The sequence below is a fragment of the Falco cherrug genome, chromosome 3, assembly GCF_023634085.1.
Source record: "Falco cherrug isolate bFalChe1 chromosome 3, bFalChe1.pri, whole genome shotgun sequence".
In the NCBI taxonomy this organism is placed as follows: Eukaryota; Metazoa; Chordata; class Aves; order Falconiformes; family Falconidae; genus Falco; species Falco cherrug.
This window is the reverse complement of record NC_073699.1, coordinates 44,025,547-44,041,434: the sequence shown is the minus strand read 5'-3', so window position 1 is coordinate 44,041,434 and position 15,888 is coordinate 44,025,547. Positions and strand designations below refer to the sequence as shown.

The 15,888-nt window shown below is 53.1% G+C and overlaps 1 protein-coding gene and 17 non-coding genes across 19 annotated transcripts in view; 1 reads left to right on the top strand and 17 right to left on the bottom strand.

Annotated features, from left to right (window-relative positions):
* DNAJC5B (DnaJ heat shock protein family (Hsp40) member C5 beta) overlaps positions 1 to 15,888 on the top strand; it is a 32,828-nt gene that overhangs the window by 5,168 nt on the left and 11,772 nt on the right. For both annotated transcript variants that reach the window (XM_005443203.3, XM_027811060.2), the window contains exon 3: positions 14,536 to 14,749. In XM_005443203.3, the coding sequence (XP_005443260.1) occupies positions 14,536 to 14,749 (214 nt within the window). The remainder of the gene's footprint in view (positions 1 to 14,535; positions 14,750 to 15,888) is intronic.
* Positions 18 to 90, bottom strand: TRNAA-AGC (transfer RNA alanine (anticodon AGC)). The gene has a single exon. It is a non-coding gene; the product is annotated as a tRNA-Ala (tRNA).
* Positions 423 to 511, bottom strand: TRNAY-GUA (transfer RNA tyrosine (anticodon GUA)). The gene is given in 2 exon segments: positions 423 to 458; positions 475 to 511. It is a non-coding gene; the product is annotated as a tRNA-Tyr (tRNA).
* Positions 1,187 to 1,259, bottom strand: TRNAA-AGC (transfer RNA alanine (anticodon AGC)). The gene has a single exon. It is a non-coding gene; the product is annotated as a tRNA-Ala (tRNA).
* TRNAY-GUA (transfer RNA tyrosine (anticodon GUA)) lies at positions 1,592 to 1,680 on the bottom strand. Its single transcript is given in 2 exon segments — positions 1,592 to 1,627; positions 1,644 to 1,680. It is a non-coding gene; the product is annotated as a tRNA-Tyr (tRNA).
* TRNAA-AGC (transfer RNA alanine (anticodon AGC)) lies at positions 3,033 to 3,105 on the bottom strand. Its single transcript has one exon. It is a non-coding gene; the product is annotated as a tRNA-Ala (tRNA).
* On the bottom strand, positions 3,438 to 3,526 carry TRNAY-GUA (transfer RNA tyrosine (anticodon GUA)). The gene is given in 2 exon segments: positions 3,438 to 3,473; positions 3,490 to 3,526. It is a non-coding gene; the product is annotated as a tRNA-Tyr (tRNA).
* Positions 4,202 to 4,274, bottom strand: TRNAA-AGC (transfer RNA alanine (anticodon AGC)). The gene has a single exon. It is a non-coding gene; the product is annotated as a tRNA-Ala (tRNA).
* Positions 4,607 to 4,695, bottom strand: TRNAY-GUA (transfer RNA tyrosine (anticodon GUA)). Its single transcript is given in 2 exon segments — positions 4,607 to 4,642; positions 4,659 to 4,695. It is a non-coding gene; the product is annotated as a tRNA-Tyr (tRNA).
* TRNAA-AGC (transfer RNA alanine (anticodon AGC)) lies at positions 6,048 to 6,120 on the bottom strand. Its single transcript has one exon. It is a non-coding gene; the product is annotated as a tRNA-Ala (tRNA).
* Positions 6,453 to 6,541, bottom strand: TRNAY-GUA (transfer RNA tyrosine (anticodon GUA)). The gene is given in 2 exon segments: positions 6,453 to 6,488; positions 6,505 to 6,541. It is a non-coding gene; the product is annotated as a tRNA-Tyr (tRNA).
* Positions 7,217 to 7,289, bottom strand: TRNAA-AGC (transfer RNA alanine (anticodon AGC)). Its single transcript has one exon. It is a non-coding gene; the product is annotated as a tRNA-Ala (tRNA).
* Positions 7,622 to 7,710, bottom strand: TRNAY-GUA (transfer RNA tyrosine (anticodon GUA)). The gene is given in 2 exon segments: positions 7,622 to 7,657; positions 7,674 to 7,710. It is a non-coding gene; the product is annotated as a tRNA-Tyr (tRNA).
* On the bottom strand, positions 8,386 to 8,458 carry TRNAA-AGC (transfer RNA alanine (anticodon AGC)). The gene has a single exon. It is a non-coding gene; the product is annotated as a tRNA-Ala (tRNA).
* Positions 8,791 to 8,879, bottom strand: TRNAY-GUA (transfer RNA tyrosine (anticodon GUA)). Its single transcript is given in 2 exon segments — positions 8,791 to 8,826; positions 8,843 to 8,879. It is a non-coding gene; the product is annotated as a tRNA-Tyr (tRNA).
* On the bottom strand, positions 10,232 to 10,304 carry TRNAA-AGC (transfer RNA alanine (anticodon AGC)). The gene has a single exon. It is a non-coding gene; the product is annotated as a tRNA-Ala (tRNA).
* Positions 10,637 to 10,725, bottom strand: TRNAY-GUA (transfer RNA tyrosine (anticodon GUA)). The gene is given in 2 exon segments: positions 10,637 to 10,672; positions 10,689 to 10,725. It is a non-coding gene; the product is annotated as a tRNA-Tyr (tRNA).
* On the bottom strand, positions 11,401 to 11,473 carry TRNAA-AGC (transfer RNA alanine (anticodon AGC)). The gene has a single exon. It is a non-coding gene; the product is annotated as a tRNA-Ala (tRNA).

Genomic DNA, 15,888 nt, shown 5'->3' with positions numbered 1-15,888 from the left:
AGGAGAATGAAAAGCGTTGGAGAATGCGGGCATCGATCCCGCTGCCTCTCGCATGCTAAGCGAGCGCTCTACCACTTGAGCTAATTCCCCAGCCCATGGCCTCTGACTGAGGTCCTCTCCCCTCCCAGGCACCCACCCATGGCACGGGCTGCCCCGCACCCAAAGCCTGGGCCTGCCGCTGGCCTCACTCTCACACCACCAACAACGCACCCGCTCTTTGCCTTGCCGGAGGTGACCCCTGAAAAACACAGCGCCTCAGGACCACCATCCCCTGGCCCAGGCTTCACCGCAGGCAGCCTTGGCTGGTCGCCTGCCCCACCGGTGGCAAGAGCTCCAGCCTGGGCACACCTTCAAGGGCAGCCGCCCGGGCAGGGTCAAGAGATAGAGGTGCCACAAGGTCTGGGCCAGAGCCAAAAGGGCACTCCTTCGAGCCGGAGTTGAACCAGCGACCTAAGGATGGCCGTGCAAGGGAGCCTACAGTCCTCCGCTCTACCAGCTGAGCTATCGAAGGAAGCATGGGGCCCTGCCCAGTACCTCTGCCCATCACACACCCATCCACAACTTCCCTATCCACAGCGCAATGTGATGCCTCTATTCCAACATCCTGCTTCATCAACAGCCTCAGCTCCAGTGTCACGCTACCTTGCTCCAACCTTTAGTACCTGAAATCGTGCAAACCCCAAAACAGAAAATCTCCGCAAGCTACTTGAGCGTTATCTTCTACAGCTCTTCCCTTGATTCAGATTCACAGCCCAGTCCTCTGGTCAAGCACCAGACAAATGGGCAACCATTCAGCTACTACTCCGTAACATTCTCCTAGCAGCTGGAAGGTCATGCGTAAGCCCTTTGATCCTCGCTTTCTCCAAGCTGAACATGCCCACTTTCCTCAGCCCATCCGCACATATAAACCCCTCCATTCCCAGAGCTGTTTGGTGGCCCTGCACTGAGCTTGCTCCATTTCATTGATGTCTCTGCTCCACGGGGGAGCTCAAAGCTGGACATAGTACTGCAGATGACTTTTGACAACAGTCAAAGAGGGAGAAGATCAAGTCTTCTCTTGAACTGCCTGTCCCACTCTTGATATAGCCCAGGGTGGCATCCTCCTCTGTAAAGCCTGGGCACACCATGATCTCCCCACAGCCCCCAGAAGAGGTCCTTGTCTCCAGGTAAGGAGAATGAAAAGCGTTGGAGAATGCGGGCATCGATCCCGCTGCCTCTCGCATGCTAAGCGAGCGCTCTACCACTTGAGCTAATTCCCCAGCCCATGGCCTCTGACTGAGGTCCTCTCCCCTCCCAGGCACCCACCCATGGCACGGGCTGCCCCGCACCCAAAGCCTGGGCCTGCCGCTGGCCTCACTCTCACACCACCAGCAACGCACCCGCTCTTTGCCTTGCCGGAGGTGACCCCTGAAAAACACAGCGCCTCAGGACCACCATCCCCTGGCCCAGGCTTCACCGCAGGCAGCCTTGGCTGGTCGCCTGCCCCACCGGTGGCAAGAGCTCCAGCCTGGGCACACCTTCAAGGGCAGCCGCCCGGGCAGGGCCAAGAGATAGAGGTGCCACAGGGTCTGGGCCAGAGCCAAAAGGGCACTCCTTCGAGCCGGAGTCGAACCAGCGACCTAAGGATGGCTGTGCAAGGGAGCCTACAGTCCTCCGCTCTACCAGCTGAGCTATCGAAGGAAGCATGGGACCCTCACACCTCACAAGCTCATCACAGCCTCATAAAGACGTTCACTTCTCACACCACTCCCGCATACACGCATGACTCTCCTCACAGCAGGAAAAAAGAAACACTTGCCTTAGAGCACATTGCCCGCAACCTCTCACGCCCGTGGCACCAGTCCAGGGCAGACACAGCCATGGCAGCTCGCTCCAAGCCAGTGTCCAGAACAGAAGGCACTAGCATCCTGGTGAGGCAGGCACAACTCCATGGCAGGAAGTCACTGCATAGGCCAGCGTGGTGATCATGCCCAGTGAGCGCCAGGCAGGTCCAGGCTGCCAAGCCAGGGTTGAGGTCAGGACAGAACACCTGTCTGCATGTCAGCGTCTGGATCAAGCCTTGCTGTGGCTGGACATCTCCGTGGCTCTGGCCATGGCTCAGCTAGTGACCAGGACTCCTACTGCATTGCTCAAAAAGAGAGTGAAGGCCCACAGCTGAAAGCTAATAGAGCTCCTGGACCCCATGCGTGAAGTTGAATGCCCCACGTGAAGATGCTCAGGGCCATTTCGGCCTGTTAGGGAACTCAGGGCCCACACGAGACGTAATGGCAGCCATGCAAGGGACCCGGCATTCCACTGCTCAACCAGCAGAGCTACTGATGGACCGCCAGGGCCCTCTCCCAGCTCTGCCTCCCTGACAGAGTTCTCAAAGCAATCAGCTTGAATGAGGCCCAAGGGCATCTCTACACAAACCTCCCCGTCCAAGCACCCCAATCCCAGGGAATGCAGCAGCTTGCTGAAGGCTTCAGCCAGTCAGCCCATGCCAGTCTCCAAGCATGGAGACTGCACAGCCCCGCGGGCACCCTTCGTCTCCTGCCTGGCTGTCCTGAGGGAAGAAACAACTGAACCTGTCCCGCTTCTGTTCTGGCCTGTTGTTTCTCAGTCCTCCACCAATCATCACAGTAAAAGACCTTAACCACTGAACCAGTGAAAAGTGCTGCCCATCTCCCCCAAAACCCTCTCTCCTCCAGCCTCTGGACAAGCCCGCATTCACTGGCACCTCCTCACAGGGCAAACGCGCCTGCTCCCAAGTGTCCCAGTGGCCTTGTTCTGAGGTCGCGGCTCTTGGTCAATGTCTGTCTCCTACAGAGAGGCCCAAAGCTGGGCACGCTATTCTAGATGCCATCAGCCAAGTTTCAAGTAAAAGCAGAGACTCTGTCCCTCGATCCAGAGACTGTGCTGCCCTTGGTGCAGCCCTGGATTGCTCTCCTGTTCTGTGCAGCTCAGGTGCAAGGTGAGCTCCCCACAGCCCATGGAGGACCCGGGACCCAAGCAAAGGTCCCTGTTGTCCAGGTAAGGAGAATGAAAAGCGTTGGAGAATGCGGGCATCGATCCCGCTGCCTCTCGCATGCTAAGCGAGCGCTCTACCACTTGAGCTAATTCCCCAGCCCATGGCCTCTGACTGAGGTCCTCTCCCCTCCCAGGCACCCACCCATGGCACGGGCTGCCCCGCACCCAAAGCCTGGGCCTGCCGCTGGCCTCACTCTCACACCACCAGCAACGCACCCGCTCTTTGCCTTGCCGGAGGTGACCCCTGAAAAACACAGCGCCTCAGGACCACCATCCCCTGGCCCAGGCTTCACCGCAGGCAGCCTTGGCTGGTCGCCTGCCCCACCGGTGGCAAGAGCTCCAGCCTGGGCACACCTTCAAGGGCAGCCGCCCCGGCAGGGCCAAGAGATAGAGGTGCCACAAGGTCTGGGCCAGAGCCAAAAGGGCACTCCTTCGAGCCGGAGTTGAACCAGCGACCTAAGGATGGCCGTGCAAGGGAGCCTACAGTCCTCCGCTCTACCAGCTGAGCTATCGAAGGAAGCATGGGGCCCTGCCCAGTACCTCTGCCCATCACACACCCATCCACAACTTCCCTATCCACAGCGCAATGTGATGCCTCTATTCCAACATCCTGCTTCATCAACAACCTCGGCTCCAGTGTCACGCTACCTTGCTCCAACCTTTAGTACCTGAAATCGTGCAAACCCCAAAACAGAAAATCTCCGCAAGCTCCTTGAGCGTCATCTTCTACAGCTCTTCCCTTGATTCAGATTCACAGCCCAGTCCTCTGGTCAAGCACCAGACAAATGGGCAACCATTCAGCTACTACTCCGTAACATTCTCCTAGCAGCTGGAAGGTCATGCGTAAGCCCTTTGATCCTCGCTTTCTCCAAGCTGAACATGCCCACTTTCCTCAGCCCATCCGCACATATAAACCCCTCCATTCCCAGAGCTGTTTGGTGGCCCTGCACTGAGCTTGCTCCATTTCATTGATGTCTCCGCTCCACGGGGGAGCTCAAAGCTGGACATAGTACTGCAGATGACTTTTGACAACAGTCAAAGAGGGAGAAGATCAAGTCTTCTCTTAAACTGCCTGTCCCACTCTTGATATAGCCCAGGGTGGCATCCTCCTCTGTAAAGCCTGGGCACACCATGATCTCCCCACAGCCCCCAGAAGAGGTCCTTGTCTCCAGGTAAGGAGAATGAAAAGCGTTGGAGAATGCGGGCATCGATCCCGCTGCCTCTCGCATGCTAAGCGAGCGCTCTACCACTTGAGCTAATTCCCCAGCCCATGGCCTCTGACTGAGGTCCTCTCCCCTCCCAGGCACCCACCCATGGCACGGGCTGCCCCGCACCCAAAGCCTGGGCCTGCCGCTGGCCTCACTCTCACACCACCAACAACGCACCCGCTCTTTGCCTTGCCGGAGGTGACCCCTGAAAAACACAGCGCCTCAGGACCACCATCCCCTGGCCCAGGCTTCACCGCAGGCAGCCTTGGCTGGTCGCCTGCCCCACCGGTGGCAAGAGCTCCAGCCTGGGCACACCTTCAAGGGCAGCCGCCCCGGCAGGGCCAAGAGATAGAGGTGCCACAGGGTCTGGGCCAGAGCCAAAAGGGCACTCCTTCGAGCCGGAGTCGAACCAGCGACCTAAGGATGGCCGTGCAAGGGAGCCTACAGTCCTCCGCTCTACCAGCTGAGCTATCGAAGGAAGCATGGGACCCTCACACCTCACAAGCTCATCACAGCCTCATAAAGACGTTCACTTCTCACACCACTCCCGCATACACGCATGACTCTCCTCACAGCAGGAAAAAAGAAACACTTGCCTTAGAGCACATTGCCCGCAACCTCTCACGCCCGTGGCACCAGTCCAGGGCAGACACAGCCATGGCAGCTCGCTCCAAGCCAGTGTCCAGAACAGAAGGCACTAGCATCCTGGTGAGGCAGGCACAACTCCATGGCAGGAAGTCACTGCATAGGCCAGCGTGGTGATCATGCCCAGTGAGCGCCAGGCAGGTCCAGGCTGCCAAGCCAGGGTTGAGGTCAGGACAGAACACCTGTCTGCATGTCAGCGTCTGGATCAAGGCTTGCTGTGGCTGGACATCTCCGTGGCTCTGGCCATGGCTCAGCTAGTGACCAGGACTCCTACTGCATTGCTCAAAAAGAGAGTGAAGGCCCACAGCTGAAAGCTAATAGAGCTCCTGGACCCCATGCGTGAAGTTGAATGCCCCACGTGAGGATGCTCAGGGCCATTTCGGCCTGTTAGGGAACTCAGGGCCCACACGAGACGTAATGGCAGCCATGCAAGGGACCCGGCATTCCACTGCTCGACCAGCAGAGCTACTGATGGACCGCCAGGGCCCTCTCCCAGCTCTGCCTCCCTGACAGAGTTCTCAAAGCAATCAGCTTGAATGAGGCCCAAGGGCATCTCTACACAAACCTCCCCGTCCAAGCACCCCAATCCCAGGGAATGCAGCAGCTTGCTGAAGGCTTCAGCCAGTCAGCCCATGCCAGTCTCCAAGCATGGAGACTGCACAGCCCCGCGGGCACCCTTCGTCTCCTGCCTGGCTGTCCTGAGGGAAGAAACAACTGAACCTGTCCCGCTTCTGTTCTGGCCTGTTGTTTCTCAGTCCTCCACCAATCATCACAGTAAAAGACCTTAACCACTGAACCAGTGAAAAGTGCTGCCCATCTCCCCCAAAACCCTCTCTCCTCCAGCCTCTGGACAAGCCCGCATTCACTGGCACCTCCTCACAGGGCAAACGCGCCTGCTCCCAAGTGTCCCAGTGGCCTTGTTCTGAGGTCGCGGCTCTTGGTCAATGTCTGTCTCCTACAGAGAGGCCCAAAGCTGGGCACGCTATTCTAGATGCCATCAGCCAAGTTTCAAGTAAAAGCAGAGACTCTGTCCCTCGATCCAGAGACTGTGCTGCCCTTGGTGCAGCCCTGGATTGCTCTCCTCTTCTGTGCAGCTCAGGTGCAAGGTGAGCTCCCCACAGCCCATGGAGGACCCGGGACCCAAGCAAAGGTCCCTGTTGTCCAGGTAAGGAGAATGAAAAGCGTTGGAGAATGCGGGCATCGATCCCGCTGCCTCTCGCATGCTAAGCGAGCGCTCTACCACTTGAGCTAATTCCCCAGCCCATGGCCTCTGACTGAGGTCCTCTCCCCTCCCAGGCACCCACCCATGGCACGGGCTGCCCCGCACCCAAAGCCTGGGCCTGCCGCTGGCCTCACTCTCACACCACCAGCAACGCACCCGCTCTTTGCCTTGCCGGAGGTGACCCCTGAAAAACACAGCGCCTCAGGACCACCATCCCCTGGCCCAGGCTTCACCGCAGGCAGCCTTGGCTGGTCGCCTGCCCCACCGGTGGCAAGAGCTCCAGCCTGGGCACACCTTCAAGGGCAGCCGCCCCGGCAGGGCCAAGAGATAGAGGTGCCACAAGGTCTGGGCCAGAGCCAAAAGGGCACTCCTTCGAGCCGGAGTTGAACCAGCGACCTAAGGATGGCCGTGCAAGGGAGCCTACAGTCCTCCGCTCTACCAGCTGAGCTATCGAAGGAAGCATGGGGCCCTGCCCAGTACCTCTGCCCATCACACACCCATCCACAACTTCCCTATCCACAGCGCAATGTGATGCCTCTATTCCAACATCCTGCTTCATCAACAACCTCGGCTCCAGTGTCACGCTACCTTGCTCCAACCTTTAGTACCTGAAATCGTGCAAACCCCAAAACAGAAAATCTCCGCAAGCTCCTTGAGCGTCATCTTCTACAGCTCTTCCCTTGATTCAGATTCACAGCCCAGTCCTCTGGTCAAGCACCAGACAAATGGGCAACCATTCAGCTACTACTCCGTAACATTCTCCTAGCAGCTGGAAGGTCATGCGTAAGCCCTTTGATCCTCGCTTTCTCCAAGCTGAACATGCCCACTTTCCTCAGCCCATCCGCACATATAAACCCCTCCATTCCCAGAGCTGTTTGGTGGCCCTGCACTGAGCTTGCTCCATTTCATTGATGTCTCCGCTCCACGGGGGAGCTCAAAGCTGGACATAGTACTGCAGATGACTTTTGACAACAGTCAAAGAGGGAGAAGATCAAGTCTTCTCTTAAACTGCCTGTCCCACTCTTGATATAGCCCAGGGTGGCATCCTCCTCTGTAAAGCCTGGGCACACCATGATCTCCCCACAGCCCCCAGAAGAGGTCCTTGTCTCCAGGTAAGGAGAATGAAAAGCGTTGGAGAATGCGGGCATCGATCCCGCTGCCTCTCGCATGCTAAGCGAGCGCTCTACCACTTGAGCTAATTCCCCAGCCCATGGCCTCTGACTGAGGTCCTCTCCCCTCCCAGGCACCCACCCATGGCACGGGCTGCCCCGCACCCAAAGCCTGGGCCTGCCGCTGGCCTCACTCTCACACCACCAGCAACGCACCCGCTCTTTGCCTTGCCGGAGGTGACCCCTGAAAAACACAGCGCCTCAGGACCACCATCCCCTGGCCCAGGCTTCACCGCAGGCAGCCTTGGCTGGTCGCCTGCCCCACCGGTGGCAAGAGCTCCAGCCTGGGCACACCTTCAAGGGCAGCCGCCCGGGCAGGGTCAAGAGATAGAGGTGCCACAGGGTCTGGGCCAGAGCCAAAAGGGCACTCCTTCGAGCCGGAGTTGAACCAGCGACCTAAGGATGGCCGTGCAAGGGAGCCTACAGTCCTCCGCTCTACCAGCTGAGCTATCGAAGGAAGCATGGGGCCCTGCCCAGTACCTCTGCCCATCACACACCCATCCACAACTTCCCTATCCACAGCGCAATGTGATGCCTCTATTCCAACATCCTGCTTCATCAACAGCCTCAGCTCCAGTGTCACGCTACCTTGCTCCAACCTTTAGTACCTGAAATCGTGCAAACCCCAAAACAGAAAATCTCCACAAGCTCCTTGAGCGTCATCTTCTACAGCTCTTCCCTTGATTCAGATTCACAGCCCAGTCCTCTGGTCAAGCACCAGACAAATGGGCAACCATTCAGCTACTACTCCGTAACATTCTCCTAGCAGCTGGAAGGTCATGCGTAAGCCCTTTGATCCTCGCTTTCTCCAAGCTGAACATGCCCACTTTCCTCAGCCCATCCGCACATATAAACCCCTCCATTCCCAGAGCTGTTTGGTGGCCCTGCACTGAGCTTGCTCCATTTCATTGATGTCTCTGCTCCACGGGGGAGCTCAAAGCTGGACATAGTACTGCAGATGACTTTTGACAACAGTCAAAGAGGGAGAAGATCAAGTCTTCTCTTGAACTGCCTGTCCCACTCTTGATATAGCCCAGGGTGGCATCCTCCTCTGTAAAGCCTGGGCACACCATGATCTCCCCACAGCCCCCAGAAGAGGTCCTTGTCTCCAGGTAAGGAGAATGAAAAGCGTTGGAGAATGCGGGCATCGATCCCGCTGCCTCTCGCATGCTAAGCGAGCGCTCTACCACTTGAGCTAATTCCCCAGCCCATGGCCTCTGACTGAGGTCCTCTCCCCTCCCAGGCACCCACCCATGGCACGGGCTGCCCCGCACCCAAAGCCTGGGCCTGCCGCTGGCCTCACTCTCACACCACCAGCAACGCACCCGCTCTTTGCCTTGCCGGAGGTGACCCCTGAAAAACACAGCGCCTCAGGACCACCATCCCCTGGCCCAGGCTTCACCGCAGGCAGCCTTGGCTGGTCGCCTGCCCCACCGGTGGCAAGAGCTCCAGCCTGGGCACACCTTCAAGGGCAGCCGCCCCGGCAGGGCCAAGAGATAGAGGTGCCACAGGGTCTGGGCCAGAGCCAAAAGGGCACTCCTTCGAGCCGGAGTCGAACCAGCGACCTAAGGATGGCCGTGCAAGGGAGCCTACAGTCCTCCGCTCTACCAGCTGAGCTATCGAAGGAAGCATGGGACCCTCACATCTCACAAGCTCATCACAGCCTCATAAAGACGTTCACTTCTCACACCACTCCCGCATACACGCATGACTCTCCTCACAGCAGGAAAAAAGAAACACTTGCCTTAGAGCACATTGCCCGCAACCTCTCACGCCCGTGGCACCAGTCCAGGGCAGACACAGCCATGGCAGCTCGCTCCAAGCCAGTGTCCAGAACAGAAGGCACTAGCATCCTGGTGAGGCAGGCACAACTCCATGGCAGGAAGTCACTGCATAGGCCAGCGTGGTGATCATGCCCAGTGAGCGCCAGGCAGGTCCAGGCTGCCAAGCCAGGGTTGAGGTCAGGACAGAACACCTGTCTGCATGTCAGCGTCTGGATCAAGGCTTGCTGTGGCTGGACATCTCCGTGGCTCTGGCCATGGCTCAGCTAGTGACCAGGACTCCTACTGCATTGCTCAAAAAGAGAGTGAAGGCCCACAGCTGAAAGCTAATAGAGCTCCTGGACCCCATGCGTGAAGTTGAATGCCCCACGTGAGGATGCTCAGGGCCATTTCGGCCTGTTAGGGAACTCAGGGCCCACACGAGACGTAATGGCAGCCATGCAAGGGACCCGGCATTCCACTGCTCGACCAGCAGAGCTACTGATGGACCGCCAGGGCCCTCTCCCAGCTCTGCCTCCCTGACAGAGTTCTCAAAGCAATCAGCTTGAATGAGGCCCAAGGGCATCTCTACACAAACCTCCCCGTCCAAGCACCCCAATCCCAGGGAATGCAGCAGCTTGCTGAAGGCTTCAGCCAGTCAGCCCATGCCAGTCTCCAAGCATGGAGACTGCACAGCCCCGCGGGCACCCTTCGTCTCCTGCCTGGCTGTCCTGAGGGAAGAAACAACTGAACCTGTCCCGCTTCTGTTCTGGCCTGTTGTTTCTCAGTCCTCCACCAATCATCACAGTAAAAGACCTTAACCACTGAACCAGTGAAAAGTGCTGCCCATCTCCCCCAAAACCCTCTCTCCTCCAGCCTCTGGACAAGCCCGCATTCACTGGCACCTCCTCACAGGGCAAACGCGCCTGCTCCCAAGTGTCCCAGTGGCCTTGTTCTGAGGTCGCGGCTCTTGGTCAATGTCTGTCTCCTACAGAGAGGCCCAAAGCTGGGCACGCTATTCTAGATGCCATCAGCCAAGTTTCAAGTAAAAGCAGAGACTCTGTCCCTCGATCCAGAGACTGTGCTGCCCTTGGTGCAGCCCTGGATTGCTCTCCTCTTCTGTGCAGCTCAGGTGCAAGGTGAGCTCCCCACAGCCCATGGAGGACCCGGGACCCAAGCAAAGGTCCCTGTTGTCCAGGTAAGGAGAATGAAAAGCGTTGGAGAATGCGGGCATCGATCCCGCTGCCTCTCGCATGCTAAGCGAGCGCTCTACCACTTGAGCTAATTCCCCAGCCCATGGCCTCTGACTGAGGTCCTCTCCCCTCCCAGGCACCCACCCATGGCACGGGCTGCCCCGCACCCAAAGCCTGGGCCTGCCGCTGGCCTCACTCTCACACCACCAGCAACGCACCCGCTCTTTGCCTTGCCGGAGGTGACCCCTGAAAAACACAGCGCCTCAGGACCACCATCCCCTGGCCCAGGCTTCACCGCAGGCAGCCTTGGCTGGTCGCCTGCCCCACCGGTGGCAAGAGCTCCAGCCTGGGCACACCTTCAAGGGCAGCCGCCCGGGCAGGGTCAAGAGATAGAGGTGCCACAAGGTCTGGGCCAGAGCCAAAAGGGCACTCCTTCGAGCCGGAGTTGAACCAGCGACCTAAGGATGGCCGTGCAAGGGAGCCTACAGTCCTCCGCTCTACCAGCTGAGCTATCGAAGGAAGCATGGGGCCCTGCCCAGTACCTCTGCCCATCACACACCCATCCACAACTTCCCTATCCACAGCGCAATGTGATGCCTCTATTCCAACATCCTGCTTCATCAACAGCCTCAGCTCCAGTGTCACGCTACCTTGCTCCAACCTTTAGTACCTGAAATCGTGCAAACCCCAAAACAGAAAATCTCCACAAGCTCCTTGAGCGTCATCTTCTACAGCTCTTCCCTTGATTCAGATTCACAGCCCAGTCCTCTGGTCAAGCACCAGACAAATGGGCAACCATTCAGCTACTACTCCGTAACATTCTCCTAGCAGCTGGAAGGTCATGCGTAAGCCCTTTGATCCTCGCTTTCTCCAAGCTGAACTTGCCCACTTTCCTCAGCCCATCCGCACATATAAACCCCTCCATTCCCAGAGCTGTTTGGTGGCCCTGCACTGAGCTTGCTCCATTTCATTGATGTCTCCGCTCCACGGGGGAGCTCAAAGCTGGACATAGTACTGCAGATGACTTTTGACAACAGTCAAAGAGGGAGAAGATCAAGTCTTCTCTTAAACTGCCTGTCCCACTCTTGATATAGCCCAGGGTGGCATCCTCCTCTGTAAAGCCTGGGCACACCATGATCTCCCCACAGCCCCCAGAAGAGGTCCTTGTCTCCAGGTAAGGAGAATGAAAAGCGTTGGAGAATGCGGGCATCGATCCCGCTGCCTCTCGCATGCTAAGCGAGCGCTCTACCACTTGAGCTAATTCCCCAGCCCATGGCCTCTGACTGAGGTCCTCTCCCCTCCCAGGCACCCACCCATGGCACGGGCTGCCCCGCACCCAAAGCCTGGGCCTGCCGCTGGCCTCACTCTCACACCACCAGCAACGCACCCGCTCTTTGCCTTGCCGGAGGTGACCCCTGAAAAACACAGCGCCTCAGGACCACCATCCCCTGGCCCAGGCTTCACCGCAGGCAGCCTTGGCTGGTCGCCTGCCCCACCGGTGGCAAGAGCTCCAGCCTGGGCACACCTTCAAGGGCAGCCGCCCGGGCAGGGTCAAGAGATAGAGGTGCCACAGGGTCTGGGCCAGAGCCAAAAGGGCATGGCTTGTCTCTATATGGCACTTCTCATTATTCCATAGCATATATGTGTTTCACTGCATACTATGTACTTTCTTCCTTTCAGAATGTTGATCAGTCCACATAGATGTACTTTTGTCATACCCACTTCTGCAGCACAGTCTGTCCTGATCTCGGCTTTCACCCTAAGCCTCCCGCTGACAGAGATTCTGACCATATTTCTTGACTTAATTTCCATGAATCCATCTTGTATGATAGCTGTTTCTCTGCTTTTTGTCACTTTTCTCTCCCAAACATGTTACATAGCTTGCTGCTGGTAAGGGCTGCAGAGTTCCATTGTCCCAAGGTGTTGAAGAATGCCATGCATCATGAAAAAATTGTTATGGACATAAATCCTTCTGTATGTTATGGGAAGTACTCAAGAATCTCCTATATTCATTTCAGTGTCCATTTTTTGGCTTTTTCCTTTTTCTCTACTCATACCGAACCACAATTATCACAATACAGGGAGTGTCAGTTTTCCAGGGACCCACAGGGAAGATTCCATGTAACTGATACTTCATGTTATGTCACATAATTCTTCTCCTTACCTTTTTTGTTTCTTTGATTAGGCCTAATGGAGTCATTTTTCTCAGTCAAATGAATTGTACTATTACTATATATATCTGTTTCCCATTACTAAATCATCTCCCATTAATATATGTCACCTTCATGTGCAGGAAGGTTTTTTGTTAATGTAGTGTTTTTTGTGAGGACAGTTTTCCCAAAATCAATATAAGAACATATCTCATCTTTGGTTAGCTGTACTTCTTGAAATTAATTCTGTTAGTATTCTAAAACAATACTGAGTGAAGTGAGTGTGCAACTGATGTTTTTGACCTATTTGAAACTACATTGTGTTCAGTTTCTTATTTTTTCTGAGATTGTTTGGGATATGGAGAGGGCAGAAGATATTTTCAGGTCTGTGGGAAGAGAAAGAAAGGCTGGGAATAGATTGTCCAATACTTGCATCCACACATGGTTTTTGAATGTAATACCTCTCTTGTTTTTTAGAATTCTAATCACTGGGGTTTTTTTCAGCTAAGAAAAGGGATAGATTGCATAAGCTACTTAAATACTTGGATGGCATATAATGTCATTAGTCATGTAAGATTCTAGCTTGTTTTTCCAGTTCTCCTATTTCATCTTTTATTATGTCTAAGGTGCCACATATTAAATATGACTGAAAATTTATATTTAAGGTACTACATGCACGGTATATTAAATATGACTGAATGTGAACCCCTTTATGCTATTAGAGCCATGTTTAAAAAGTTATTTATGATCTGTGAGAAGATGACTTGAGTTCAGCATACAGAACTGAAGAAATCGTTGGCAGAGGTTGTTCCCAGGCCCATAACAGTCTTGATATTTGCAGAATGTTTCTAAGGCAGGAACTGTCATCAGGAGCAAGACAGTTATATTTTACTGGGGGAATAACCTGTACTGGGACTTTAGCGGAAAGTCAAGCAGCACTCCACTCTGAGGATACGTTTGGTAAAGGAAGTGTGGGCACACTGCCTTTGCACCACAAATAATATTTTTGAGCATAACGTTCATGGCTAGCTCCTGAAATGCTCAGAGAGAATATTTACAAACTGCAACATAGCTTGACTGAGGTGAGAATCACAGTATTTAATACAATACTAAATCATTTTTATGCCACTAGATGTCAGCACTAGTCATTAAATAAATGTCTTGGGAAAATATTGTCAGCTCTTCAAAAGGAGTGGTGATTTTTCAAATGATACACTTCTGTCTATGCTTGTTTGGCAAGTGCATGTGACCTCACACTGCCAATGCCTCAACTGGTTGGAAACAAACTCTTTCTTGAGTTGTTCTTCCCCAATGCTGTCCATGAGCCAACTGTACCACAGTGTTCCTTTCAAGCTGCACCTGTCCTTGGATGTTGTAGTGCTGAGTACAGCCAGGGAAAAAGGCAGTACTGGGCCCTCTCCTAGCAAAGGCTTCCCACCAGCATAAACAGCCCAAGCCAGCTGACAATCAGTTTCCACTGCTTCAAGGACTGTCTTGGAAGTGTGACTGTCGGGAATTAGGCCCACAGACAGGCCCATAGACAGTTGAAACTGCAACTAACTCACTATGCTTTTCCACCTTGTGCTTCAGGAGGATGTTTTTTTTCTATCGCAGCTCCTGTGTTTTCTACTATCAATGTCTGGGTTTTTGCAAACACAGACACTGTTTACAAAATTTTAATATAGCAGCTATTGATAGGCAATTGAATATGGGATTTCCTTTGCTATAAAGAAGATAATGTTGATGGGATAAGCAGTGTGATAATCATGTTTTCAAACAACATTTAAAAAACCTTTATCTTTGTTGAGACCTGCTAAATGATGCAAATCAGTTGGCAATCATAATGCAACAAATGCCTGTGATTTATTATCATGCTGCAACCTGTGCTTTCAGCATATGTCACTGTCTCCTTTAACATGGAGGCTGACAAGGTATCAATACGCAAAGTAGATGCTCAGTGTAACAGGAACACCTCTTTTACCAAAACTTTCAAGTTCAGTCACTTTGTATTATTTTTCTTCCACTGAGTACAGCAGAGCTGAAAAAAAGAAGGCTGAACACAGTGATCAGAATTATTACCTCTGTCAAAATATTTTGTAATATTTTGTAAGTGTCCATATACATGCACACATACAGATGACCTATTTTTCTTCTGGGTTTTCTTTTTTTCATGTTTAAGAAAACTGGCTCTGAAATACCATCCCGACAAGAATCCAGACAATCCAGAGGCTGCGGAAAAATTTAAAGAGATCAACAATGCTCATGCAACTCTGACTGATCTGTCCAAGCGAAACATATATGACAAGTATGGATCATTAGGGCTTTATGTGGCAGAACAGTTTGGTGAGGAAAATGTTAACACATACTTCATGCTCTCAAGCTGGTGGGCAAAGGTAAGCCTTATTTTCTGTTGGAAATCAAATGTTACAATGCACACAGACAATTACATACACAAGGAACCCCCTGAAAAACACGGTCTCTCTACAGGCTTAACGAATCGTAGGATTTGAACCTAAACCACTACTAAAAGCTTATTTAAAAACCAACATTATCTGGAAAATTGACAGTGGCAGAATGTAACATAAGCTCAGAATAGTGCTAATATAGAATGTTTTCTTTTTGACTTGGTAAACAGTTAAATAGAACACGTTTTGTAACACTTTCAGACATTAATTAAATTAGAATCTAGTGCTCCAGGTTAATTTTTACTTTCTTTTCAGTAATGACTAAATAAAAATGACTCATTATTCAAAAACAAGAAGTCCCACTTATGTGACAAGCAGTTAATAAGTGTATTACAGTACAAACTTAGCTGTGTTCTTTGCTATGTACAGAACACAAAGTAAGTGATAATAATACCTAACTCTCTGTGATTATGGTGTCATATACGTGCCCTGGTGAAGGGATGAGAGAAAGGAAGTGGAAGAAAAGATGAGAAGGGTGGAGTGGAGGAAGAGTAGTAAAGGAAGACAATGAGACATCAAAAACTGGCATATTGCTCAGGGAAAAACACATCATGGACTGTTCTAGTCATAAAGGAGCTGTGTTTGTGTGCTCTTTTATGTCACTGGCATCCTCTGATGTTTGCATATGTCAAATTTGAGTGTTTCTGCAAATATTGAAATGTTACAGAAATGTAACAAACCAACAGAATTGTAAATGTGCAAAATCTATGCTGTCCTCACCCATTTCCAGAAACAGAAGTATGGGAAAGCAAGGACTCTGCTGGAATACACAGGAAAATGATCTGTACTGTGTGAAGCAAGCACACTATGACAGCTTTGATCTGAGAACTGTGGAACATGGATTCCTGTGTTCAGCATGTATCAGGCCAGTGCTTCACTGCCCTGCAGTCCCCCTTCAAATGGGGAAGTCACTTGGGCACTTTGTGGGTCTGAGAAACCATAATTGTTTCAGGATGAGGTGGAAGCTGCTTAAAATGTGGAGCAGTGAAATAAACTAATGAATAAAATACCGGTGCTTCAACTACACTTGCAAAGGCACAGTTGCACACTCAGAAGCAGGCTGGAGG